The 27,306-nt window shown below is 45.2% G+C and overlaps 1 protein-coding gene across 3 annotated transcripts; it reads right to left on the reverse strand.

The window, feature by feature from the left end:
* Window positions 1–2,179: 2,179 nt before the first annotated feature.
* SLC2A2 (solute carrier family 2 member 2) lies at window positions 2,180–27,306 on the reverse strand. Of its 3 annotated transcripts, none has more exons than XM_033150652.1 (11): window positions 27,203–27,306; window positions 15,783–15,878; window positions 14,634–14,809; window positions 12,993–13,117; window positions 11,835–11,950; window positions 10,195–10,357; window positions 7,383–7,573; window positions 7,022–7,126; window positions 4,786–4,887; window positions 4,071–4,274; window positions 2,180–2,624 (listed from the first exon to the last, which is right to left on the reverse strand). In XM_033150652.1, the coding sequence occupies exons 1-11, from the start codon at window positions 27,233–27,235 to the stop codon at window positions 2,421–2,423; spliced, it is 1,515 nt and encodes a 504-aa protein (XP_033006543.1). In that variant the 5' UTR covers window positions 27,236–27,306; the 3' UTR covers window positions 2,180–2,420. The 3 variants fall into 3 exon arrangements, with proteins under 3 accessions (XP_033006543.1, XP_033006545.1, XP_033006544.1); XM_033150654.1 differs by lacking the exon at window positions 27,203–27,306 and adding an exon at window positions 23,719–23,782 and having other exon boundaries at window positions 2,181–2,624; XM_033150653.1 differs by lacking the exon at window positions 27,203–27,306 and adding an exon at window positions 18,864–18,944 and having other exon boundaries at window positions 2,182–2,624.

The following is a 27,306-nucleotide window of genomic DNA, read 5'->3' on the forward strand; positions in this document are numbered from 1 at the left end:
TATTTTGCCATACTGTATATATAAACCCTTCCTTTTTGGTAGAATTTAAGGCTGCTCCAGATGACCTGCTTATTGAGCATCCATCCTGATTTGTTTGCAAAAAGCTTGTGCAGATGTAGATTATATCCCATCTTTACTGAGCATTTGTTCTGATTTCTTTACAGGATGGTTATACAATAATGAGCATTCGTCCTGCATGTATCCCAGTTGCTTGCCAGGTGTTTTGCACTTCTTTCCATTAGTCACCAGTTCACTTCCCAGTGCATTTCCCAGCCACTTTCCAAACCACAAATTGTCATACTGTCATTACAGTAGAGCAACAGAGCACTTTAATATACTTGAATTGCACAAACCTAAAGTTCTGGTATGTGCAATTAAGTGGCAGCCTGCTCCTCTTCAGACCCTGATTTACAGGTTGTTCCCAGTTAACCTGTTTAATGAGCATTCAACCCAATTTGTCTGTGGAAAGATTAAATGAAGTTGGCTACTCAATGAGCATTCACCCTGATTTGTTTGAAGAAAGATTAGACTCTATTGCACCAAAGCAAGAGTTTTCCGTGCTTTCCCACTTGTTTTCCTGCCACTTTCCTTACTGCGAAATGTTCAATCTTTGGAGGAAGTGGACTTATTGTATAACAGCTGCAAATAAACTTTTCATTTCACAACTTAAATTTGCTGAGATGTGATTGATTCAATTGCAAAAAAATAAATCAACATTCTGGAAGCACCCTCCCAGAGTTTGCTCATAGCTGCACTCAGGTACCCTTCTGCATGTTTATATCTGTGCATCAGACCTCTGCTTTTCAAATTACTTGATTTTTTTAAAAAGCCAGACTTGCATATTTTAGATTTATAAAATGTCAAATCCAATGAAAAAGTATCTTTCATTTCCTCAGGGCTGAGGCAGCCTTGATACCCTAAACCAGGTACCCCCAAACTCACCCCTCCAGATGTTTTGGGACTACAATTCCCATCATCCCTAGCTAACAGGCCAGGGATGATGGGAATTGTAGTCCCAAAACATCTGGAGGGCCAGGTTTGGGGGTGCCTGCCCTAAACTGAAGAGGACCTTTGGTCCTCCAGATATTGCTGAACTACAACTCCAGCCAGTCCTAGCCAGCATGGCCAATGGTCAGGGATATCTGTACACCATCATCACCGTCAGGAAACATGAGATTTTTCTCATGGAGCTCTGTTGCTTTGGAAATCCAAAAGCCAGCAAACAGGAGCTATTAATGTCAAAGGAGGCCTGTCAGAATCCTGGGTAATATGCTACCAAGCACCAATACCCTTCTGCCTTGCAGAAGGTAAGAAATACTAATAAAGAAAGACTGGCAAAAGTACTTTTAAGTCAGTCCTTCTATTACTGATTTCTTCATCTGGTCTTAGGGACCAAGCCAAGTTGCACTTACTTGCCAGTTAGTTTCCTGTTTCAGTTTAAAGTGAAGACGGCAAACTTAAATTCCCTAGCAAATGAGGAAACTAACAGTGAGCTAAGTCAATAGTGGCTGTACTGCTGAACTGACCAAATGCCTTCCACCAGCAGAACGTTGGTGATCTTTGTAATTGCAAAATGTCCCATTTCTGAGAAAGAATGGCCACACAGAAGCACACCGGTTGCATGTTCTATGCTGCCTCACACCTCTCTGCAAGGCAAATCAGTCCATTTCAGTTTCTCATGTTTCCGGTCCTCAATTCAGTTCTCCACATTTCCACACCAGTTTGCATTTTAACAAAAGGAAAAGGTCCTGAAAATTCACCAGCATTTTCATGCAAATTTCTCCTAATAATGTTTGTATGCCGTTTTGCCTAATCCAGCATTTTTGCAAAGCAATCCCCCCCCCCCAAAAAATACCATGCATTTTCAGTGTAAATTTCACCAATATTTACATCTCTATACACATTTTACCCTAGTTAGATGCATTTTTGGTGCATGTTACTCAGCTGAAGAACTGCACTGCAAAATTCGGTGACGAGTAAATTTTGAAGGATAGCTGAGTTTCAGCTTGCACTTTGTTTTGCAATGTGTGAATTGGGTAGATTCACTTTTACGTGAGAAATGAATTGAGTTCCTTCGCCATCTTTACTTTCTGGTTCTCAGGGGGAACCCAGCACCCGCCACATAACAAATTGACTAGGGCACAGCTCCCTGCTCCTGGATCCCTGCCTAGCTACCTCCTCCACTTCTTTTGCACAACAGCTTTTGAGACTTTGCAACTCTGCATTGAACAAACTCCTAAAGTAGCGGGAGAAACAGACACAGCTCTGCAAAAGACAACCAGCCAAAGCCACAGGACAGACTCAACCTATCAAGATCACTTCCCATTTTTTTTTTTTTTTTACGTTTTAAATAAATGCTTCCTCCAGAATGTTTCCCGGCAGCATGTTCTTTCCATTCTTCCTTCTTGCGGGGATGGGCACTATGCCTCGGAGGCGCCTCCCAAACGCTCCATTTCAGTGGCTGTTCTGGGCCCTTGGCCCCCGCCTTTGCCTCGACGACGGAACTCTTCTGAAATTTCCTCGAAGGACTTGCCTTTGGTTTCTGGCACTTTGTAATAAACAAACACAATGAAGAGGACGAGCAGGGCGGCAAAGATCAGAAACACATAAGGTCCGCAGATGTTCTGTGACGGGAAAGAGAAGACCAGTTAGAAGCATTTTCTTCCCCCACATTGCCAGCAGCGTTGATCAGCCAAGACAACCTGCCTTTCTTCAATTGCAGAATATGTATTTCTCTAAGACTTGTCCAACAATGGACTTCATACATGACATCAGATGCAGGGTAGGTAATGATGCATCTGCAAAGGAACAACTGAATGCATTAATAGCACTCCCAATTGTTCCTTTGTGAGGGCTGCTTGGGTTTGGCACCTTTCAAATTAGGCGCCGAATGCAAGCCCCACTGGATTGGTTTCATGTGGTGCAAAATCCCTGCCCAAAGTGGACTTTGCATTTGACTGAGACCAGCACTGCTAAGTGCAAACTCTGCTGGAATCAGCAGCTCTCTGGAGTTGGTTTCAAATCCCACTCAGATCAGCTACGCTTGTTTCCTTCCACAGCTGCTGATCATATTTATATTCTGTCTTTCCTCCAAGTTTGGCGTGTGTTATTCATTTCCTCCTTTTATACTCACTACAACCTTGTGAGGTGGGCTTTTCATAACTTCTTACACCATAGATGGAAGGTTATATATACCCTCATCCTCTGTACTGGAAACACTTATCACCCTAGGACCCTGCACTTCCTTTGCAAGCAAGAATTGAACGACAGGGATGGAAACCCTCCAGTTTTGTCAGGCTTGAACCATGAAGGGAGCTTGGGAGACGAACCCAGGTTAAGTGATCTCTTGAGTTCACCCACTTAGGATGGGCAAAATCAACTTGAGCCAGCGCCTGTCTCTGAGAACGATGAAGAGCAACGCCTACATTCTGAACAAGCGAGTGCATGGCAAGCAAGCAGTGCAAGTCTCTTAAGGGCTGGCTTGGGGCTTCTGTGGGGTCCTGGGCACCCTAAGACATTTAGACTGGGGGAGGGAGCCTCTTATGGGTACAAATAGGAGGTCTTTTTCAAGCTTAAAACCTGCACAGGGGCCAAAGCAAGGAGAGGGCACTGGGGACTCATTGGGAGGCCCCCATGGGCCATGTCTGGCTCATGGGCTGCCAGTTGCCCACCCCGTTTTACACAGTGTCCAGCTGGGCAGAATTAGTTCACAATTTGTCCGATCTGTCCAGGCCTTCCTGAAGATGCAGGGAAGATGCTGGCACAGTGATGGGTCCCCAAGCTAGGTACTGGCCTTACACAGCAACCCTCTTTATTAGCTTATTACGTTTTTTTCAACATATTTGCCATTCTCTGCGCACCCTTGCAGCATCAGTGCAGAAGGGATCCACGGGATATCACTGCAAAGCCTGGAAATTTATCCCCCCCCTCCCATTTGACACTCTAGATTGGTAGCCTGTCCTGTTCCCTACTTTGAATTCTGAATGTATGGACCGCCTCCCCCCCCCTTTAAAAAAGAAAAGAAAGAAACATCTTGTTCAGCTGCGTCCATCACAACGCAGTTTCCTTACAGCGACATATGGGAAGAACATTCCGATGCAGAAGTTGGTGAACCAGTTGCTGAAGCCGGCCATTGCAACGGCAGCTGGGCGGGGGCCTTGGCTGAATAGCTCTGCCACAATAAACCAGGGAATTGGTCCTGGTCCGATCTCAAAGAAACTGACAAAGAGGAAGACGGAAATCAGGCTGATGTAGCTCATCCATTCGATTTTGGGCTAAAAAGCAAAGCAAAGCGGAACTGTGTTAACAGCATTAGAGGATACGTTCCCTGGGCGTCTGTGTTAATGCATCTGTCTTCAGTCGCCATCAGTGGGCAAGTCCCCTGGCATTAACGGAGGGACAGACAGCCAAAATACAGTAGGCCTAGGCCTGAGGAGCATGGTGAAGCCTCACTGTGGGCCTACCTTTGGCTTACTGTTCTTACTGTTTGCTTTTCCCCCACTTAGACAAAGCCCTCAAATACCAAGAAGTGCAAATGCAACGATGGCTCCACCAACTGGCAGAAAACAGTATTACCCCCTCAAACAACAATTGAAAGAGGACCAGAGGTGTGGTTTATTACAGGCGTGAAGCCAATGTGTGGCCAAATGGCCAGGGATTATGGCAGTTGTAGTTCAGCAACATCCAGAGGCTCAAAGGCAGGCCACACCTGTGCTATTGGATGTTCAAACTCAGCTGGCAGTGGCATAAATCACCTCTGAGGACCCTCACAAAGGGGAGCCTTACCTGCAGCACAAGCCCAATAGTCATGGTTGTTGCGCACACCATCATGCCAGCGAGGCCAGCTATGAAGAGCGAACGCCTCCCTGCTTTCTCCACCAGGAAAACCTGTTGGGTGTAGAACGGCAAAAAGTTTGGTTAGCCCATCATCGTTTTGACTTTAAATTGGCAACCAGACTCAGCTCCTGGCAGGTCTGTGTCCACACTGTCCGCAAACAAAACCTGAATTTGCAGGTGGACAACCAATCACCAGTGGGAAGAACCCTTTCCCTTATCCAATCACATCGGTGGTGCTGGTGCTTCTTAAGTGGGTTTGAGGAGTGCTTCATCTGAATGACCTGCTTGGTATATTTAACTCCTGTCCAGAGGCACCCTTAAGTCTCCTGTGCTTGCTCTCATCCTAAATATCTGACCAGTCGCAGGATTGGAGAGCACGCATAGGAATATGGGAAGCTGATCTATACATTGGTCCATATAGCTTGGGTGTGGGGAACCAACTAGCACGGCTTATGGCCAGAGATTATGGGAGTCGTACTTCAAGAACATATCGAGGGTCAAAGTTCCCCTAAACCTGATCTAGCACCTTATTGTCTACAGTGACAGCCAACAGTTGCCCAGGGTAAAGGTGGCCGACTGTAGATTTTAGTTCCTCAGATTTATCCCACTATACACATTTTTGTATGCAAATATTATGCATGTTAGCATTTTAACTAATACTGTATATGCATTTCTACAAACATTTTGCCCTGGTCTGTGCATTTTTGTATGTATTACTTGTCTGGAGAACAGCACTATTAATCTAAGAACTCAGCTACATTACTCAAGAAACAACATTTGGAATGCATTATAAACACGCAACACCAGATGGAGCCAAAGAACAAAAAAAAAATTCTAAGCAATTTTCTATAGTGTGTGTTTTTTGTTGCTGTTATAATGATTTAGTTTCTCACTTGTTTATAGCGTTGGTTTTTTCCACCTGTGTGTAGATCCACCCCAAGAGAAATGCTGATTTCAAAGGTTGGCTGTGTATTGTTTCAGAAAGTGTGAATTGCGTAGGTTCGCCCAATGCAAACTGAAATGAATTCCTCCTCCATCTCTATTCTACGGTTTCAGGCAGAGATCATTCCCAGCCCTACCCGAAGAAGGTGGGGATTGAACATGGGACCTTCTGCAGTTGCCCTGCCACTGAGCTGCATCCCTTTCTGACAACATGGAATGGTATATCTGTACGCGTGTCCCTTTTCTAGCCCTCCAACTGGCTTGGTGCTACAGTACACTTAGTTCGGATTGCTCTTTCTGCTACTTTGGTGGACAAGGTCCAAGCAAGTGGTCATTACGTCTGGCAGGCCTGTTGATCTGGATCACCTGTTGTTGACTTTTTGATAAATGTCAGGTAATATTTATAGTCTCATGGTCAAAAGAAGAAAAGAGCAAACACGAGCAGAGAGGGAAGCCGTGCAGGGCATCTATCCCAGACGTCAAATGAAAGACAGGATTTAAAAAATGTTGCCATGGGCATCATATATGGGTTGACCGACTGCTGCCCAACTAACTGAACAGAATAGTTTTGTTTTTATAGTACCTGAGGACCTTTCCATCAGTTTGGTTAAAAAGTTGGGGTTTTTTCCTTGCTTCTCCTCATAGCCCCATCCTAACCAGGTTAACACAGACGCAATGCCTACTGATTTCAGCAAAGGTTGCGTAAGCGCTCAGGATTGCAGTCATTGTCCTGCCTAACTAACTTCACACACTTTGCATGCAGAACATTCTAGGTTCAATTTCTGGCATCTCCAGGCAAGCCTGGAAAAAAAACTGCTTCCTGAAGGTATGGAGAGCTCCTGCCAATCAATATAATACAGAGCTAGAGGGAACAATGCTCTGACTAAGGCAGCTAAGGCCAGCTGGACAATATCCCATCTTCATATATTGAGGAAGTGCTTCCTCCCAAACATTCCTTGCACGCTCTCAAATCTAGGCATTCCTAGATATTTGCCAACGTTCTAGGTCTGAGCTGAGTCCCTCACCCTCCCAACACTATGCACTACATTTATTTATTTTTAAAAGCCAGTAAGAGGTTAATTTTTGTTAGGCAAAAAGCAGTACACCATTGTTGCACTGACAAAATGGTGCCAACTGTGCACTATAACCCCACCTAGTGACAGAATACGGTATTACCCCTCATATAACTATTTGAAAAAGAATCACACAGGTAATTTAGTAATTATGGCTGGGCAAGACTTACCGCGACAACAGTGAAGACGGTGTTCACAAATCCCACTCCTATGGTCGCATAAACAGGCTGGCTGATGCGGGCAGTGTTAAAAATATCGGTGGAGTAGTAGAAAATCTAAGAAAGCAGAAAGGAGTAAACGGTTGGAGGAGCCCTCTCACTACTAGACAAATCAACATGGAAAGCATTTTCCTAGCGTTCCAGGGTGTCAGTGGCACAAATTACTTTTCTGCTATGTCTACAATAATGCATATTGACAATCTATTGAGACCAAGAGCAAGATCTCTCACAAACTTGCATCAAAGCTACAGCGCTGTTTGATTATCTGCTTAAATCTCTTTAGTTGCCAGGATCCATCACTAGGTGAACTCACAGCATTAATTCCCGAAAACTGCTGGGCGATATGGACCCCGATGGCCACCAGGAATGCCGGCCTGTAGATAGGTGAGGTGATGAGCTGCCAAATGGAGACAGGCTTCTCTTTGGAGGCTTCTTCCTTCTCTTTCTCCATCTCCTCAAGCTCTTTGTCAGGGCAGTAGTTCGCTCCTCTCAGCCGTTGCAAGCCTAGGGAAGGGAAGGGAAGGGAAGGGATTGTGGCTTCCATCTTTGATGAGAAATGGCCCGTGGAAGTAAAATGACCAGTATGGTGCTTCAGGACAGAAGTGTTGTTCACAACACACCAACACGGCCACCCTTCTGGGAAATTATCTCAGAAAACATGTAACAAATATTCAATAGGTTCTAAGGGACTGGTGAGGACTATGCAGTTTTTGCAGCCGTTCGCAGCACTCAGGGCTGATACCCGTTGGGAGAGGTAGGGTTGAAAGCAGATTGCCTTATGCAGGGGTCAGCAAACTTTTTCAGCAGGGGGCCGGTCCACTGTCCCTCAGACCTTGTGGGGGGCCGGACTATATTTTGAAGAAGAACAAAGAGAACAAATTCCTATGCCCCACAAATAACCCAGAGATGCATTTTAAATAAAAGGACACATTCTACTCATGTAAAAACACCAGGCAGGCCCCACAAATAACCCAGAGATACATTTTAAATAAAAGGACACATTCTACTCATGTAAAAACACACTGATTCCTGGACCCTCCGCGGGCCAGATTTAGAAGGCGATTGGGCCGGATCCAGCCCCCAGGCCTTAGTTTGCGTACCCATGGTCTTATGTGTAGATGGAGCCAGAACCAATGACTGATGGAGCCAACCATTTCTGGTTCTCTCCCCTTGCTCCTCCCTACTGAATTCTGCAGTGGCAGCACTGAGACACTGAGGAGGAGGAAGCTGGCAGCCCATGCCACCCTCTGGATGTAAGAAGGCTGGCTGAGTGCAGACTGAGGTTGGTACGGCACTGCCCCTAATGAACCAGCTTCTACTGCAACCCTGTCTTCAAGAGAAGACCTTCAATACCTCGGCTGTCTCTTCCCCATTTAATCCATAGAAACATAGAAATGTCAGCATGAGGATAGACAAGTCTGGAATAAATGACGCTTTGCACCTTCGTAATTACAGAAAGAGGGGAAAGGTTTGTCAGTTTGCATTTCTTAGTGCAGAAAGTACTGATCTGATGTGTAGAGATCTTTCCTATTCTAATTAATTCAAGAGGGTTCTGGAAGCTTCTCTGTGTGAAAGAAACAAGCAGAAGGTTCATGATGTTTGGGTTATACCTTCAGAGAAGCCGAGTACAGCTGGCTTAAACTGGTTCTGTTATCTCTTCAGTTAAAGTCATGCTGACTATAAAAGTAAGGCCAGAAGGAGCCTGGGTTTCACTTTCTCCTTCTATCTTTTTTCTTTCTGGTGTTAAGGTTTAGACTTATTATAATTTATTGTAAGTTTAAATTAAGTCTGCTGCAACTGGATTTCTTACGGACAGTGCCAATCCTGAATGTATTGGATTTATGACCATTATGTTCATTTGCCTTCAGTAGCAGTAGCCCTGCTGGATGAAATATTAATTGTCTCTGGTCTATTTTTGGGGAATCCTGCAACGTGTTTAAGTTTTTACTCTGCTAACTGTACATTGGAGTTCTGCTCTGGCTCAATATTGAGTAGAATTCAATGACAGGGCTGTAGTGCAGTGATAATAGTACTTGCTTACCGGTAAATACAGAAGGGGCTTTGGTTCAACTCCTAGTAGCATCTCCATTAAAGGATTGGTTGAAGAACCTCAGCCCAACACCCTATAGAAGTTCTGCCCATCAGTGTAGATCAGGAGTAGCCAACATGGCGTCCAACTCCCATCAGCCCCAGCCAGCATAACCAGTGGTTAGAGTTTATGGAAGTTGGGAGTCATCTGAAGGCCATGCTGGAAACCTCTGGTGTCAATAAATGGTCAGACACTGTAGAAGATAATATTCTGTGTTCATAACTTGGAAGAAGTCTATGGCATTTCACGTGTTATTGCCTCCTGTTACTCTTCCCCAACCCCACCAGCCATGTTTAGCACATCCCAATTAATTCCCAGAGTACTGTCTGCTTCTTCTCAGCTCCCAGCTCCCGAATCCAGCCCCAGACTTATTGTGAGGAGAGTGAAGCCTCAGAAAGTTAAGGACCATAGCTCAACTGTGGAACTTCTGCTTTGCATGTTGAAGGTCTCATATTCGATACCCAACACAGGAGCCAACTCCTAGGGGTTGAGTTCCCTTTGCCCTCCAATAAAATATTTGAAGGGGCTGTCCCTCCAAGTTGATAGGCATTGCCACTCAAATGGTGCGCGCGCCCCACATCTTGTAATTGATTATGTGGGGCAAGGCTTATCTGCCCCCCAATTTTATTCAAATTGGCAACCCTGATGCCGAACATTGCCACGTAGGGCTAGAGGAAACTCAGTAGACAGCAGCTTGCTCTGTGCCTAAATGCACTCCCTCCCTTTCTCACCAAAGCTAGGCCCCAACTTAGAATCATAGAATCATAGAGTTGGAAGAGACCACAAGGGCCATACAGTCCAACCCCCTGCCAAGCAGAAAACACCACCAAAGCATTCCTGACAGATGGCTGTCAAGCCTCCGCTTAAAGACCTCCAAAGAAGGAGACTCCACCACACTCCTTGGCAGCAAATTCCACTTAGAGGAGAAATAAATTGCCACCGCCACCCCATCCCCGAAATGGATCACAATGTGCCAGTGAGACGTGAGGACCAAGGGACTGATGTAGAGGAAAGTCTCCCCTAGAGATAACCTTACTTTTTTTGGCTTCCTCTTCTTTTGCAGCTTTAATGTACAAGTACCGGGGGCTCTCTGGGCAACCAAAGAGCAAGAAAATCTGAAGCACGGCAGCAAAGCCAGAGAGAGCGAGGAGCAATGGCCATGTGGAATCTTTTCCTAGCAAGACATCCAAGCCAAGAACCTAAGGGGGAAAATGGACCAGTGTTTTTTTCATTGCCGCTTTTTTGAAATAAAGAAAGAGTTATTTGTGTTCAATACTTACTTATGATGAATGTATCATTTGCTTAGAGTTGTTTTGAGATATTCTTCAAATGGAAAATCTTGGTGACATCACTGCTAGGCAGATCAATAGTCCCTCCCACAGTTCCCAGTGCTGATTTGAATGCCCAAGAGACAGGGCGGGACGGTCGGGCAGGTATGTCCTTTTGATTTCTAAAAAAATTCCTGGAAGCTTTGTAGCGCATTTGCACCAGCGCATTTCTTTCTAAAGGGATAGACTTTGTTTTTCAGAGATGATGTCGTTGCTGCAGTGGAAAACACTGTATGTCCCAAATGACGGAGACCCACAAATGAAATATCTCTTATGTTCAGAACTTTGGACCAGCAAGCCCTAGAGCGCCCTCTCATGGACAAAATCAAATCAACAACCTTCTTGGTATTAAATCTTAGGCATCTATTTTATCCTGTGGGCAAAATGGCTCTCTTAGAAAAGCCCTGCTGCATCATGGGAATGGTTCAGCAATACAGATTTGCCTTTGGCAGAGCTATTGTAAATTAAGCATCAGATCTGCACACCGTGCAAAGGGCTCCCGTGCTGTCCTGCCGTACAATCATGTGGAGAAAGATAATGTATGAACCATCTTATCATAGATCTAAAGGTAAAGGTACCCCTGACCGTTGGGTCCAGTTGCGGACAACTCTGGGGTTGTGGCGTTCATCTTGCCAAGGGAGCCAGCGTTTGTCCACAGACAGCTTCCAGGTCATGTGGCCAGCATGACTAAGCCACTTCTGCTGAACCAGAGAAGCGCACGGAAACACCGTTTACCTTCCCGCCGGAGCGGTACCTATTTATCTGTGGCCAGCATGATTAAGCCGCTTCTGGCGAACCAGAGCAGCTAGGTGGCAGCAATTTCTGTGATCGCAGTAGCATTGCAAACAGGGAAGGGTTTCATCCCCGAGTCTGGAAAAAACCAATAAGCCACAGCCCTAAGACCTGGTGACATAGGCAGCTGTTTGTGCTTTCAGGTTTGCTTTAAAATCGTGCTAGCCAGGAATTCTCTTGCACGTAATGGTAAGAGCCAGATCAGATCTGAAATATCAGATAAAATGAAGAACTAAAAGATGGAGAAAAGTTTGCTTTTGTTCTTATTATGTATTTTGTGTTCTTTATATTGTGTTTTTACCGTATGTTGGGAACCACCCTGAGAACTACTGTCAGGTCCCCTGAGACCCCACACTATGAATGAAATCTACAAATTCAATAATATTTTGTGAACCACCGTGAGATCTATGGATATAGGGCAGTATATAAATTTTCATCATCATCATCACCACCACCATCTCATTAAGGGGCTTATGGCTGTCTCATTTAGCACTTGACTTGCACAAACATAAATGTGTTCCATGATCAATTTGTCCTCTGTTCGTTTGGTACACACCTGGCTGATGAGGATGCCGATAACAACAGCAAGCTGGTTCATTGATCCCAAAGCCCCTCGAAGAGCGATAGGGGCAATCTCTCCAACATACAGTGGAGCAAGTCCGGAGGAGAGCCCTGGGCAAAACATGCAGATTAATCAACCATGTAATCCATCCTGCTGCTGGTGCACTCCAGATCTTCCAGACTACAACTTCCATGCCAGCAAGGCTCATGGTCAAGAGAAGATGGGAGCTGCCGCCCAAAATATCTAGAAGGCACCAGGCTGGGGAAGGCCAAATCATGCCAACTTAAAAAAAACACCAACATATTATTTTTTTGAAAGATAAAAAGTAACACCCACACACCCACCATTGTAAGTGCACAGAATAAAATAAGACATGAAAAATTGGGGGGGGGGGGAGAAATAACACCCATATACAATACAAAAACAACAACCACCCCAGAACTTACAAACATCACAAGATTGTTATTGTAGTTAACCTAATAAAGTGTTTATAAAAACAAATTCCAAATATCATTTTGGAACAAATATTCCAACTTACTAACCAGAGGAATAAGTTTCCCTGCAGTCTTAAGAAGGTCTTAAGGCAGAGGTTTTCAACCTTTTTGGGTCCACGGCTCCCTTGACCAACTACCTTCGTTCTGCGGCACCCCTGTGGGGCCCAGGAGCCCAGTAATGTCACCCCTTGCCTGCAGAGCTGGCAGCCTCTCACCCTTTTTCGAACACCCTCCGTTGTGGAGTGTGCCCTCAGCTTCCTCTCTTCTCCCCTCTCCTTGAGAGTCCTCTGGGCAGCCGCAGCTGCTGCCTCCGATCTCTGAGCTGCCCCCTCTGCCCCAAAAGAGAGGTCCGTCCTCACACTGCCCCACAGGGGCCTAGGAAGCACCCCCTGGCCAGCCCCAGAGGCACCATTCGCTTGGCGAGCTGCGCATGCCTTTGGGAGGCAGAGACGCAAGAGGGCATCAGAAGAGACCATATTCCCAAAAGATCAAGGCTTCTTTCCCTACACCCTTCCCTCTGATTGTCCATTTCCTGAGACTTTGCATGCTGATCCCGACTCCAAGTGTAAGACCATAATTTTTTTTTTCAAGCAGTCAGCAAACCACCAGGAAAGCTCAGAGAGAAGCAATCCCCTGTTCAGAGCCCGCCTTGACTTACCGCCATGCAGCCCAGTCAGTACTCTTCCAATGATGATGAGAATGTGGGAGGGGCCAAATTTCGCCAAGGCCAAAAAGAGATTCCCAGAGATTGCAAAAATGTTTACCAGCAGCATCGCTCTAACTCTGCAGTGAGGAAGGGAAGCAAGGAGTCAACATTTGCGCAAAAGGAAGAGCCAAGTTCAGCCACATCTGCGCACTGGTGATTGGAGAGTATCCACACGATGCGAGGTCTCCATCCACAGCAGATCGAAAGCTAGAGGTCAGCTCAAGGCCCTGACTGTGGGTCAATATGAACATTGGACATTTTAACCCCTGTACCTCAGAACATAGGATGCTATTGCAACACGTCGCTCTAACGAGAACTCCCCTGTTCCTTCTGTAATGTGTAGTGACATTAACCCCATGCTATGGTGTTAAAATGTGCTGTGCCACTGATCTAGATTTCTGGCCAGGTGGTTGTCACTGGTGGAGGTAGAAGGAAAGACACAATGCATATATTGCCTTATTTTTATGATGCCATAAGCCACCTTGGGCGGGCTATGTCCCCAAAAGTTGCCCCAGGTCACTGCAATCTGCAGGGGAGGCCTCACTGCATAGAATCATAGAATCATAGAGCTGGAAGAGACCACAAGGGCCATCCAGTCCAACCCCCTGCCAAGCAGGAAACACCACCAAAGCATTCCTGACAGATGACTGCAGAGGAGTGTGTCCTCTCAATAGCTGCACCTACCCTGTGGAATAACCTCTCTGTGGTTACAGCATCTGCTTTGCATTCAGAAGTGTCCTTGGCTCAATCCCCAGCATCTCCAGATAGGGAACCTGGAGAGCAGCTGCCAGCCAGAGCAGACAATACTGAGTTAGATGGAGCAATTAGTCTGACTCTGCAATAAGGCAACTTCCTGTGCTCCTTTGTGTGAAATTAAGTGCATACCACTGGACGTTACAGACACATCTATTTGCCTGTTTCTTCCTGACCATCTTTTGCTGGTTTCGGTGTTGATTTGGCCATCTTCTGTTTGGCTCTGGTTTCTAAGTTTGAATTTGAATTATTTTATTTTTACCATTTGAGATTTCTCCCAGAAGTGAATACAGTACATAAACTTCTAATAGGTGAATGGATAAATAGCCAATTATTCTGTAAATAAATAAAATATACATAAGACATCACTACAAGGAACACATGTTGCTTCACATTATGGAAGGAGAGAATGAAAACCTGAAACCAGGATTCCATTCCCCCTTCCCATGTTGCTCATAGTGTGTTGTTTCACCCCAGATAAGTCTGTGGAACACAATTCTGTGTTATTCTGCTCTTAATAGAAGCATTTTATTGATCCTGTGGGTTTTATTACCAAAGGCCTGCACACAGTGCTATTTTTCTAGAAAAAGAGGTGCCAGAACTCACCATGAACACCTCCTTTGTTCTCTCAGAATGACAATGGTGCCCACCTGAGAGGTGCCAGAACTTGAGTTCTGGCATGTTCCAGCTGAAAAAAGTGCTGCCTGCGTGAATACTTGGTTTTGATTTGTGTATCAATGATGTTCTTTAACATGCCAGTGAGAACCATTTCCACAGCCCATGTTGTGTAAGTTTTGTTTTTGCTTTTTCCTGGCCGCCTGTGAAACCAGAATTTCTCACCTTGGCATCTTTTCACCAATCCAGCCAACAGTGAAGGAAGAAATCATCCCGCCCACAGCAAATACAGAAACAGAGGTAGACCAGAGCATCATGATGGTGGGGTTTTTAAGGATGTCATCTGTCCCGTTTCCAGACGATGCAATTTTCAGCACTTTACCATAGTGGAGCATGATGGTCTATAATGATGATAAAAGTGCAATATTTACTAAGGGTTGGAAACTTCTTATAGATTTTTGCATGAAAAAGAAAATGAGCTTACAATATCTGGGTTCGAGAATTGAAGAAAATATTGGTTTACAGAAAGTGGAATTGTTGGGTGTTATTTTGGAGTGGATGTTTTGAACAATTTTCTACATATAGCTGACAAAGAATCAGAAGTTCTCTCTTTTTTATCTTTCCATTTTCCTTCTTTCCTTTATTTTCTTCTTCTTTTCTTCTTCTTCCTTTTGGCTTGTGTTTTTATTTAGAATAGCTTTTTATATTGGATAAAAAGATATTGGACATTTGTATAAAGGTAATGGTAAAGGACCCCTGACAGTTAAGTCCAGTCGCGAACGACTCTGGGGTTGCGGCGTTCATCTCATTTTACTAGCCGAGGGAGCCGACGTTTGTCCGCAGACAGTTTCTCTGGGTCATGTGGCCAGCATGACTAAGCCGCTTCTGGTGAACCAGAGCAGCGCACGGAAACGCTGTTTACCTTCCCGCCAGAGCGGTACCTATTTATCTACTTGCACTTTGATGTGCTTTCAAACTGCTAGGTTGGCAGGAGCTGGGACTGAGCAACGGGAGCTCACCCCGTCGCAGGGATTCGAACCACCAACCTTCTGATCAGCAAGCCCTAGGCTCAGTGGTTTAGACCACAACGCTACTGTCCAAATATTGGACATTTGTATATCCTCCCCTCAACTTTAACTAATTAATATATAGATGACAAAAGTATATTAGTAATGTCATTGGCCCTACACTGCCCACAGATCGATCCTTTGGGATCCTAGGGGCTATAAATGTGATGGTAAAGCTGGAATTGGCTGGCACCAAGTGTACACTGACCAGGAAACTGCAGCCAGTCCTGCCTCTCTGATACACACAGGACCAATGATCAAATATGGCAAACAAAATCAAAACAAAAGAATAAGCACATTTACTTGCCTTTTGTGGAGCATTGATGACTCCAATGCAGTACCCATACTGGAAAAAGCCAAGGACTGCAGAGAAGACGGCTAAAAACAGGGTCCCTGTGACATCCTAGGAAAGGGGTAACAAATGAAGGCACGGCGTCACTTTTTATCCTTAAGTTTCTGGATCAAGGACTAGATCTGGCATGCATTATATCCCAAACTTTCATTTTTAGTCAATCCAAAAACCATAAAAGGCAGCACGAGGAAAGCAGAGCTGGGGGACCTGTGGCGCTGCATTGGACTACAACTCCCATCAGCCCCTTGCCAGCACAGTCAGTGGTCAGGGATGATGGGGGCCGTTGTCAAACAACGACTGGAGGACCACAGTTTTCCCAGCCCTGGAACAAAGCACCTGAAAACAGACAGGATTCAACATCTCCAACAAGGGTTAAGCATTGCCATGATGCTATTGGCGTTAAGGATATGTGGTGGTTATCAAATCAGAGTTTCCTGCTTGCTATGAACTGAGCATCGCATTGACCTTTCACTGCTGCTGCTGCTGCTACTGTGAAACCTGATGCGATTCCTTCCCATTCCAAACGTGTGGTTTGGCTAAAGGGAAAATTCACATGACCGCAACGATATGCCAAATTGTGGGTTAATAAAACCAGACGCAGCCGCTGGCAGCATGCTAACATGACGGTTTGAGTCATTATCCCACTGAAAGAGCACCCCTATTTACTCTGCTACTCTAGCCCTTTTCAGTGAACACCTGTAGGTAGGGTGGGGGGCAAAAACAGGATTATGTTCTCAGGTCACCTCGTAGTGGGGCAGACTTACTGACCATTGCAGGGCTGTGCCACTCCCCCCCCCCACTATGTTTAACTTGTCTACAAATGATCTGAATATCAGTAGTACGTATATCGACATACCAGAATTGTTAGCTGAAAGGTGAATAAAGCCTTTTTAAAGTGGAGATTCTCCTATCCCAGTCTGCACTGGATTTGAAATTCTGTTTGTGTTATGTAATTGTTTTCATATATGTTTCTGTTGCTGATGCTTTCATAACTAATTTGCTTCGATAGGATTCATGGGATGCGATTCGTAAATGAAGGGGAATGAACAAACAAATGATCCCTTAACCGAGCATTTATAAAGCACATTTTTAAAATGTTCAAACCACCTCACATATATGATTTCAATAACCCACACTTATTCCATAGCTGGACATGACAGCTCTTTTGGCGTTTCACATATGATGTGCCTGAGATATGGCAAGTCTTATGACTTCATAGGAGAACCAGTGTGATGTAGTCATTGGATTGTTGGGAGTAGGACCCGAGAGACTTGGCCATGAAACTCACTGGGTAACCAGTCACTGCCTCTCAGCCTAGCCTACCTCACAGGGCTGTTGTGGGGGCAGTAAATGAGGCAGGGGGGAACCATGTATGCCACTCTGAGCAGGACTGGCCCACCCAGGAGGCAAAGTGAGCCATTCACCTCAGGCAGCAGAAGCCACAGGGGCGGCAGATCCTGATGTAGATCTTTAGTCCCCCGCGCCTTGTTCCTGATGTTAATCTTCACTCACCCCTTCTTCCCTGGCAGGGAGGGGGCGCCATTTTGTAGTCTGCCTCAAGTGCCAAAATATATTGGGCCAGCCCTGACTTTGAGCTACTCCTTTGTCCCTCTTCCTTCTTACTTCTGTCACGTGTCATAGCCAAGGTTTCATCTCCTTTCATCCAAACTGAGAAACTGTGGTTTAATTTTGGGCCTGGATGTGAACCCAAAAGGGTAGCGGCAACCCGTACCCTAGAAAGATTTTGCAAAACTACTTTGTGGCATTTGCTGCCCATGCATGGAGCAAATGCCCCGCCAGAGCCAATCTAGCACTCCTGCTGATGTATTTGCACCACACTGACCTCTCTGCTGTAACAACAACAACAACAACAACAACAATTATTTATACCCCACCCATCTGGCTGGGTCTCTCCAGCCACTCTGGGAGGCTTCTGACAAAATATTAAAAATACAATAAAACACCAGACATTAAAAACTTCCATAAACAGGGCTGCCTTCAGATGTCTTCTAAAAGTCAGATAGTTGTTTCTTTCCTTGACATCTGATGGGAGAGTGTTCCACAGGGTGGGCGCCACTACCGAGAAGGCCCTCTGCCTGGTTCCCTGTAACCTCACTTCTCGCAGTGAGGGAACTGCCAGAAGGCCCTCAGAGCTGGACCTCAGTGTCCCAGCTGAACGATGGGGGTGGAGAGACTCCTTCAGGTATACTGGGCCGAGGCCGTTTAGGGCTTTAAAGATCAGCACCAACCCTTTGAATTGTGCTCAGAAACATACTGGGAGCCAATGCAGGTCTTTCAAGACCGGTGTTATGTGGCCTCGGCGGCTGCTCCCAGTCACCAGTCTAGCTGCTGCATTCTGGATTAGTTGTAGTTTCTAAGTCACCTTCAAAGGTAGTCCCATATAGAGAGCGTTGCAGTAGTCCAAGTGGGAGATAACCAGAGCATGTACTACTCTGGCGAGACAGTCCGCGGGCAAGTAGGGTCTCAGCCTGCGTACCAGATGGAGCTGGTAGACAGCTGCTCTGGACACAGAATTAACCTGCTCCTCCATGGACAGCTGTGAGTCCAAAATGACTCCCAGGCAGCGCACCTGGTCCTTCAGGGGCACAGTTACCCCGTTCAGGACCAGGGAGTCCTCCACACCCGCCCGCCCCCTGTCCTCCCAAAATAATACTTCTGTCTTGTCAGGATTCAACCTCAATCTGTTAGCTGCCATCCATCCTCCAACCGCCTCCAGAAACTCACAGGACCTTCACCGCCTTCACTGCTACATTATTATCTCCCCCTTGTCTCCCTCCCAGTAAGTAGCAGCGAGCGACCCAGCTGTCAGGAGGTCAGGTGAGTGTAACTGAAACTCATAACTCTAGTGGCCATTACAGACAGAGTTCAGGCACACAATTCAGCCTGAGAAGAGAGAAAGGTCAAATATATTTTACTTAGCACAGGGAAAGTAGTACATTTCCAGAAAGCATATATTACAAGAGATTAGCTTGAGAAGGCCCTAACTATACTACAAATCAATAATTTTTATTATACCTGTGAAACGGCCATCCTTCGACCGTTGGGAGGCTTCCCAACAGAAGCATGGCAACTATGGACTGTTAAAGGCTGAGAATTCTCTGCCTCCTGCATCACAGAGCCACAATTTCCAAGGTTCCATGACATGATGGAACAACTATGCACCTTCCCTCTGCCCTATTTACCAGGAATAGGGGTTTTATTTTATTTTTTTGGTGTGAAACGTTTCCTCCAGATTTTGGTTCCCTCCTTGGGTCTCTAGAAGTGCCTTCCTCAAAAATGAAGGGAGAAGAACCCAGGTGTTTTTAAAGCCCCTTTCAAAACCATAGCCTTCCCAAGACAAAATAATAATAATAATAATAATAATAATAATAATAATAATAATAATAATTTTTATTCATATCCCGTCCTCCTCAGCCAAAGCCGGGCTCAGAGTGGCTAACATCATACAATGCATAAAAACAAGCGATCAATATATTAAGAGACATCCCACAATTAATTCAAATGAATTAAAATTAAATTAAAATTAAAACTGGACAAGTGGCAATTTAATAACCAATAACCAATATACTATTCCATTAAGGCTGAAACATACAATTCCAATCACAATAAAACAACCAGTTCATAAAATCCAACAAACTTCATGCACATTTACTCAGACGTAACCCCGTTGTGCTCAGTGGAGCTTATTCTCAGAAACGTCTGTAGCCTTAGAATGGGTATAGTAATCTTTGCTCACAAAGATGCAGGTTGGGCACATTTTATTGAGGTGCAGAAACAAGCACATAGGGAGGTCCAGATTAAAAGCAACACCAGCCCCTGCAGTATTGTCTCCATCCCCAACCAGCTTCTGCCCAGAAAGCCTCCCAGCAACTCTGCAAAACATACAGTTCCGATCACAATTAAAAAAACAAAAACCCAGGTCATAAAATTCAATTCACCGCATGTAGTGCAAGACTATGCACATTTACTAAAAGTAATCCCCACCGTGTTCAATGGGGCTACTCGCAGACAAGTCTGAAGAGGGCAGTTCACTTAGCCTGGGTATAGAGATTTTTGCTCACTTACGAAGATACAGGCTGTGCAGATATTACTGGGGTGCTGAAGCAAAGTACACAGGCAGGTCCAGATTAATGGCAGCATCTGCCTCCAACCAGCATCTGCTCAGAAATCTTTACAGGAATTTTGCAAATAAAAATCAAACACCTTTGCCCTCTGCCCCCCACAACACACAGGTGCAATGTCTTGAGGTGCGTTCCAAGACTGCCAACCTAACATCCTGCAATGATCCCCCTCCATGATGCACGTGTCCTTGTGGATGACGAAACCACACCACCAGGGACTCAAGCTACATTAGTAAAGAAACAACAATTTGAATGGACTGTAAACATGCAACCAGGAGTGCCTGGCGTGCTCTGGTCCATGGGGTCACGAAGAGTCGGACACGACTAAACGACTAAACTTCAACAACATAAACATGCAACACCAGATGGCACCAGAGAGCAGGAAATTTTAATACATAATTTTCCATAGGGTTCCCTCCCCCCTTTTGTTATAACAATCTCATTTCTAACTTATTTATAGCGTCCCGCCCCCCGGGTGTAGATCCACCCCAAGACATTTTGTCGTCAGAGATAGAGGTGCAACTAGTGACCCCGTCTCACACAAATCAACGTGCATAATGGGACCCAGTACCAGATCAGTTATTTTAGCCCTTGAGGCAGAAATTTCCAGTTTCAGCCATAATGTAATAGTAATAAATGGAAAGACAAAAACAAAAACAAAATGCTATCCTTTAATGACATCTAAACGTGGGGTGAAATCTGATTCAGTTGCATTTAAGGGTTACAGTTGTACCTTGGTTTTCGAATTTAATCTGTTCCAGGAGTCCATTTGACTCCCAAAACAGTACAAAAACCAAGGCGCGGCTTCTAATTGGCTGAAGGAGCGTCCTGCAGCCAATTGGAAGCCGGGGAAGCCGTGCCAGACATTCAGCTTCCAAAAATTGTTCGAAACCCAGAGCATTCACTACTGGTTTTCGATCATTTGGGAGCCGAAACATTCGAGTTCAAAGGCGTTCAGCTTCTGAGGTTCCACTGAATTTTATCTAACACACACTTTCTGAAGCAATATGCAAACTGAAACACAGGCATCCTTCCAAATAGTTCTCCTGATTTTGCAATGCAGCTCTCTCTAATCAAGTAATGTATACAGAAATACATATACTAGTGTTACATGTGCATGTAAGTGCATATATGAATGAAAATAACATGCAAACAGGTATTATGCCAGAAGGAAATTGCATTGCAAAAATGCATAAATTACATTGGACTACTGATAAATTTCCGCGAGGACTGAAAAACCAAATTCACAAACTGATGTGGAAATGTGGAGACCTTCCAGTCCAGACTGGAAGGAGAAATATTGGGCAGAAACTGAAATTGGACATCTTCGCCCAGTGAGAGAAAGGAAAACCTGGCTGTAAAGGGAAGAGCGCGTGGGAAGCCGGACAAAATGAGGGAAACGAGATTTTTGGCTCGCATCTGTGTCAACGTACATTTTGTTCTTTTTTGCCTCCCTTTTGCTGACATGCCCCACATAAGAAGAGAAGAGAGAAGAAGAGTTTTGGATTTAATATCCCGCTTTTCACTACCCGAAGGAGTCTCAAAGCGGCTAACATTCTCCTTTCCCTTCCTCCCCCACAACAAACACTCTGTGAGGTGAGTGGGGCTGAGAGACTTCAAAGAAGTGTGACTAGCCCAAGGTCACCCAGCAGCTGCATGTGGAGGAGCCGAGATACGAACCCGGTTCACCAGATTACGAGTCTACTACCACTCTTAACCACTACACCACACTGGCTCTCCTATTCTACTACGCATCAGTCCCCAACATACCACCGTCATGTAGGTAGACACATCAGCCCAGACACTTAAAATAAGAAAACCAGCACCCTCTAAAACTCTGTGTATAGGGGGTGGGTGGATGTCACAGGCCTGGTGTGAGGACAGTTTGGTTTTCATAACTGGAATGACAAATGATGATTGGCTGGAGGTGGGGAGAGGAAGGTTTTAAAAACACTTAACAACAAAAGATTCTCTCTCTCTTTCCCTCATAACATTAGAACTCTTGGACATTCAAAGAAGCTGACTGTTGAAAGATGGGGGACAGATAAAAGATCGTACTTCTTCACACAATGCATAGTCAAACTATGGAACTCGTTCCTTCCCAGTCCAAATACTCCACAAAGCGACTACTAGTTCCATGAGGAAAAATATATCTATTATCCCCTTTCCCCGTGGTACTAATAGCAATTTAGAGGGGATTAAGATTGGGGAAATGATGCTGAGGAAAGCACAACAGGCCCCACCTCCCATTGTTATTCACTGAGCCAGTCAAGTTCGGAGCACATGACAGGTACAAAAATGTCTGGAGATCCAGCCATGGCTCCAACACAGAGCTGGGGAAGCTGCGTCCCTCCAGATGTTACAAGACTACAACTCCCATCAGCCTCAGCCAGCACAGCCAATGGCCACGGATGATGGGAGATGTAGTTCAACAATATCTGGAGGGCCACAGGCTCCCCATCCTTACATCATGGCGTCTCTTCCCACAATAGTGACAATTACTGTCCAGTTTCCCAGCTCCATAATCCACAATGTGATTATGTGTCCAAGTTTGCATGGAGTTTTTAAAGGGGGGGTATACACAATCTGTACTGTTTTGGGGGGACAGGGGGCGGGTGGGTATGGAGGACACCCTCGTCCTGAATGGGGTAACTGCCTGGGAGTCATTTTGGACTCACAGCTGTCCATGGAGGCGCAGGTTAATTCTGCGTCCAGGGCAGCTGTCTACCAGCTCCATCTGGTACGCAGGCTGAGACCCTACCTGCCCACAGACTGTCTCACCAGAGTGGTGCATGCTCTAGTTATCTGCTGCTTGGACTACTGCAATGCACTCTATGTGGGGCTACCTTTGAAGGTGACTTGGAAAATACAATTAATCCAGAATGGGGCAGCTAGACTGGTGACTGGAAGTGGCCACCGAGACCATATAACACTGGTCCTGAAAGACCTACATTGGCTCCCAGTACGTTCCCGAGCACAATTCAAAGGGTTGGTGCTGACCTTTAAAGCCCTAAATGGCCTCGGCCCAGTATACTTGAAGGAACATCTCCACCCCCATTGTTCAGACTGAGGTCCAGCTCTGAGGGCCTTCTGGCGGTTCCCTCACTGCGAAAAGTGAGGTTACAGGGAACCAGGCAGAGGGTCTTCTCGGTAGTGGCGCCCGCCCTGTGGAATGCCCTCTCATCAGCTGTCAAGGAAAGAAACAACTCTCTGACTTTTAGAAGACAACTGAAGGCAGCCCTGTTTAGGAAAGCTTTTAATGTTTGATGTTTTATCGCTTTATTATTATTAATAATAATATTCTGTTGCTAGCTAACCTGACCTCTCAACAGCTGAGTCACTGCTGCATACCAGAATGAAGATGGGGAGAGGCAAGATGGTGGGGACATTGGCATGGTGCAAACACACCAGTGGACCTAGACAGGTGTGCCTGTTGGGGCTTTTGGACTACCCTGACCTCCCTGCCACATTGTCCCTCCTCATCTCCCTCCTGGTTGCTGCTGTCAGGAGGCCAGGTGAGGGCTGCTGACCCACTGACCCCACCAGCCATTACTGCAGAATCTCCTAACTCTACTGGCCATCACGAATAGAGTTCAGGCAGGCAATTCAGCTTGAGAGGATGGGAGAGAGAGGTTGAATATCTTTTAGTTAGCACCGCAAAGATCCATTTTCAGAAAGCACATATCACAAGAGAGAAGAATGAGATTGGAAGGTTATAGCTATACTACGAATCAATTAAAGTTTTATACCTGTGAAACGGCCATCCTTCCACTGTTGGGAGGATTCCCAACGGAATCTCAGCAACTACGGATTGGTAAGGGCTGAGAATTCTCTGCCTCTTTCATCACAAAATAATACTTTGCAAGGTTCCATAAGACGAAGGAACAGTTACCCATCTTCCAGCTGTCCTGCATGCCAGGAACAGCCCCATATTGCCCTCAAAGTATTATTATTATTATTATTATTATTATTATTATTATTATTATTAATGTTGTTTTTTTAAGGGTGAAGAATTTTAGTCTCCATTTCTTGGTTCCTGCTCTGGATTTCTAGAAGTACCCCATTCCCCAGAAACAAAAAACCACCTCAGGTATTTCTAAGCCCCTTTCAGGACTATACCTTTCTCAGGGCACCTCATTTTAATAACCAGTATACAATTCCATTAAAAACAAACACTAATCATACTGTTCCAACCAGAGTAAAACAGCGAGTTCATAAAATTCAGTAAACAGTATGCACATTTACTCAAAAGTAACCTACACTGTGTTCAATGGTGCTTACTCCAAGAAAAGTCTGCATAGGACTGTAGCCTTAGCATGGATGTAGCCTTTTTCTCACTTACAAAGAAACAAGTGGGGCAGACATTACAGCGCCGTTTATAGCATCAAATTACAAAATGAGAACACAAAATATGTCCCCTGCTCCCAACAAATGTCTGCCCAAAAACCCTTCGTGTGGGGGGGGGTGCGCACAGACACACACACACACACACACACACACACACACACACACAATGTCTTGAGGTGCATTTCACGACAACAGGGCATGAAAACTGCTGCAGACAACCTCCCGCACTGACTCTCAGGAGTTATGCATCCTTATGAAGAACCAAGTCAGAGCAGAAAGGCACAATACAATTTGGGTACGATTCAACTTGAGTTTACACAGAGTACACCCAATGAAATTAATGAAGATTCCCAACTTCATTTCCTTAATGGCTCTTCTCTGAATTAAACTTACATGGCAGGTCACCTCTTGTTCAAGATTGAGTTGAGACTTGTGACCTTGCCAGAAGCTTGGGAATCACTGCCTGTGATATCTTCATTGGTTCAAGTTTGTATGTGATTTGCGTTTTTTTTTTTTTTTGGTATCTTGGAAATAGTCAAAACAGAAAAATCGTATCATGCGAACCAGCCCCAAGGGTCAAACTATATGTTACCTCCCACATCCACCCAGCAGGCAGGTGGGTGGCACCACCCCGCCTATCAATCACCTGATGTCATGACAGCACTAGCTGACTGACACCTGTCAAAGTTCACATTAGGTCACGGTAACTTGAAGTTTTGGCAATTTTCTTTGAAGGTACGCTTTGCAGGCACTGGAAACGTGCCTTCAAAGGGCTTCCCTGTAACTAACGATCAGCTGATAGATTTTTCTGTGCAGGTGGAAATGCTCGTAAAAGTAGAGCATTTCCCTCTCTTTAGGGAAGCCCTTTGAATACAAGCCATTGACCTCAGCTGATCCTCAGTCCTTGCAATGAGCCCTATGCTGTGCTTTGAAGACCCAACAATCACCTGCCCCACCACTTAGGTGAGGCGTGCATGTCAGGTGACAGGCAGGTGGGTTTAACTGAGTGTATGGGCTGGAAGTCCCCCCCTCCCCCAAGCAGGAGAGCCATAACTGGATGCCCTCCACTCCAAAAAAGAGTTGATCGAAGCAACGGCTCTGGGATAGAGGGTGTTTATCGCTTCATCACTGCACCTTTCCCCCTGTAGAACAAGGTTTCCCAAACCTGGGTCTCCAGCTGCACTACAGTTCCCATCATCCATGACCACTGGTCCTGCTAGCTAGGGATGATGGGATTTGTAGTCCAAAAACAACTGGGGACCCAAGTTTGGGTAACACTGCTGTAGAGCCAGCCCACAAAAGCTACTATTAGTCACACGAGAAAAGAAATATATTGGGTGGTAGTCAGCTAAGTTTTACTCAGAGTAGAACCACTGAAAGGAATGAGCACTGACCAAGTTAGGTGTCTTAATTTCAGTGGCTCTACCCAAAGTACAAGTTAATTGAATACCACCCATTATATATCCCCCGTTGTGGGACTAATATCAATCCGGAGGGGGTTAAGATTCAGAAAATCTGACAGCCAGTGTGGCATAGTGGTTAGCGTTCTGGGCTAGGACTTGGGAGACAGGAGTTCTAAACCCCTGCTCAGCCAGGAAACCCACTGAGTAATTTTGGGCTAGTCTCTAAGCCTAACCTACCTCACAGGGCTGTTGTGAGGATAAAACAGGGAGGAAGTTAGAACCATGTATGCCACCTTGAGCTCCTTTGCAGAAACATGGGATCCAAATGACTAAATAAGACACTGAGGCAAGCATGAAAGACACCTAGTCAAGTTCTGAGCGATTGGCATCTACTTTGAAGTAAAAACAAAAAATGTCTGGGGGAACCAGTTATAGCTGTAACACAGAGCTGAGGAACATGTCATAGTTCGAGATGTCATAGGACTACAACTCCTATCAGGCTCAGCCAGTGAGCAAGGCTGATGGGAATTGTAGTCCAACAACATCTCGAGGGCCACAAGTTCTCCAGCTCTGCCTCACATGTGGTTTGGGGTTGTTGCCTGAAATCTTTATCCTGGCCTTTGGCACCTGAGATGTCTTTTCAGGGTCCACGTAATGTGTTTTAACTTCTGTAGTTTTAAAATTGTTGTGGCCCGCCCTAGGACCTGTTGGTGAAAGGTGGGTCATAGTAATAACAAGAATAACAATAAAAAATATTGACTCTCTTCCACTACACAATTCTAGGATCTAGGCTGAAGGCTGTTGATTGATAGGGAACATATTCAATCCAATCGAAGAAGCAAGTGGGCTGTTACAGTTTACTATTTCTCTACAAAATAGAAGTGTTTAGAATGTTGTTGACTGGCTCAACCAAACAAACATCACATCTCGTATTTGCTAAACAGAGGAAACGTGCAGAGCAGAATGAAAAAAAAAGTTGTCATGAAAAGTGTATGCTTGGTATGCATCAAATTCACCAGAGCAGCCCTTTGTGTAAAATCTATTGACAGCATGTTTTATCCATGAGATTCAGAATAAGATACAATGGATGATTTCCTCTATTTTGTAGCTTTCAGTCTTGACAAAAATAGAGATTTCTTGCTATTCTTGACATTTCCCCTTGCAGTTACGAAAACCATCTTTCCCCTCTCCTTCCCGTTTTCATTATTAGCCATTTCTTCCATAATAAAGGTGTCATTAGCTAATTCAGGTACGGGGCGCATGAATTCCCATTTGGAAGTCTGGTGAAGCATCATAGGGACATAGGGAGAGCAGTCTTATACCGAGTCAGAACATTGGTCCATGTTCCTGAGTGCCATCTACAATGACGGACAGAAGCTCTCTAGGGTGCCAGGCAAGGATCTCGTAGGCATACCTGGAGATGCTGAGATGCTCTACCACTGAGCTACCAGCCCTTGTGCTGAAATCTTGAAATCAGTGTTACCTTCATTAGTCCGTCCTTCGGTTTCTTTCCCATCGCCTCTGTCTTCCTCGATTGATCCACGTAACCCAAAAATGTTCGGGGTAGTCACTTGCCAAAAGGAATGC

The sequence above is a fragment of the Lacerta agilis genome, chromosome 5, assembly GCF_009819535.1.
Source record: "Lacerta agilis isolate rLacAgi1 chromosome 5, rLacAgi1.pri, whole genome shotgun sequence".
Taxonomy (NCBI): Eukaryota; Metazoa; Chordata; class Lepidosauria; order Squamata; family Lacertidae; genus Lacerta; species Lacerta agilis.

Coding starts and splice junctions, on each gene's coding strand:
- SLC2A2 (XM_033150652.1), bottom strand. CDS start 27,235: ATGGGAAAGAAACCGAAGGACGGACTAATGAAG. Junction 15,879..27,202: donor CGAAGGACGGACTAATGAAG/GTAACACTGATT, acceptor CCCCTTTCCTAG/GATGTCACAGGGACCCTGTT. Junction 7,127..7,382: donor AGTTTTCGGGAATTAATGCT/GTGAGTTCACCT, acceptor CTGCTTTCTTAG/ATTTTCTACTACTCCACCGA.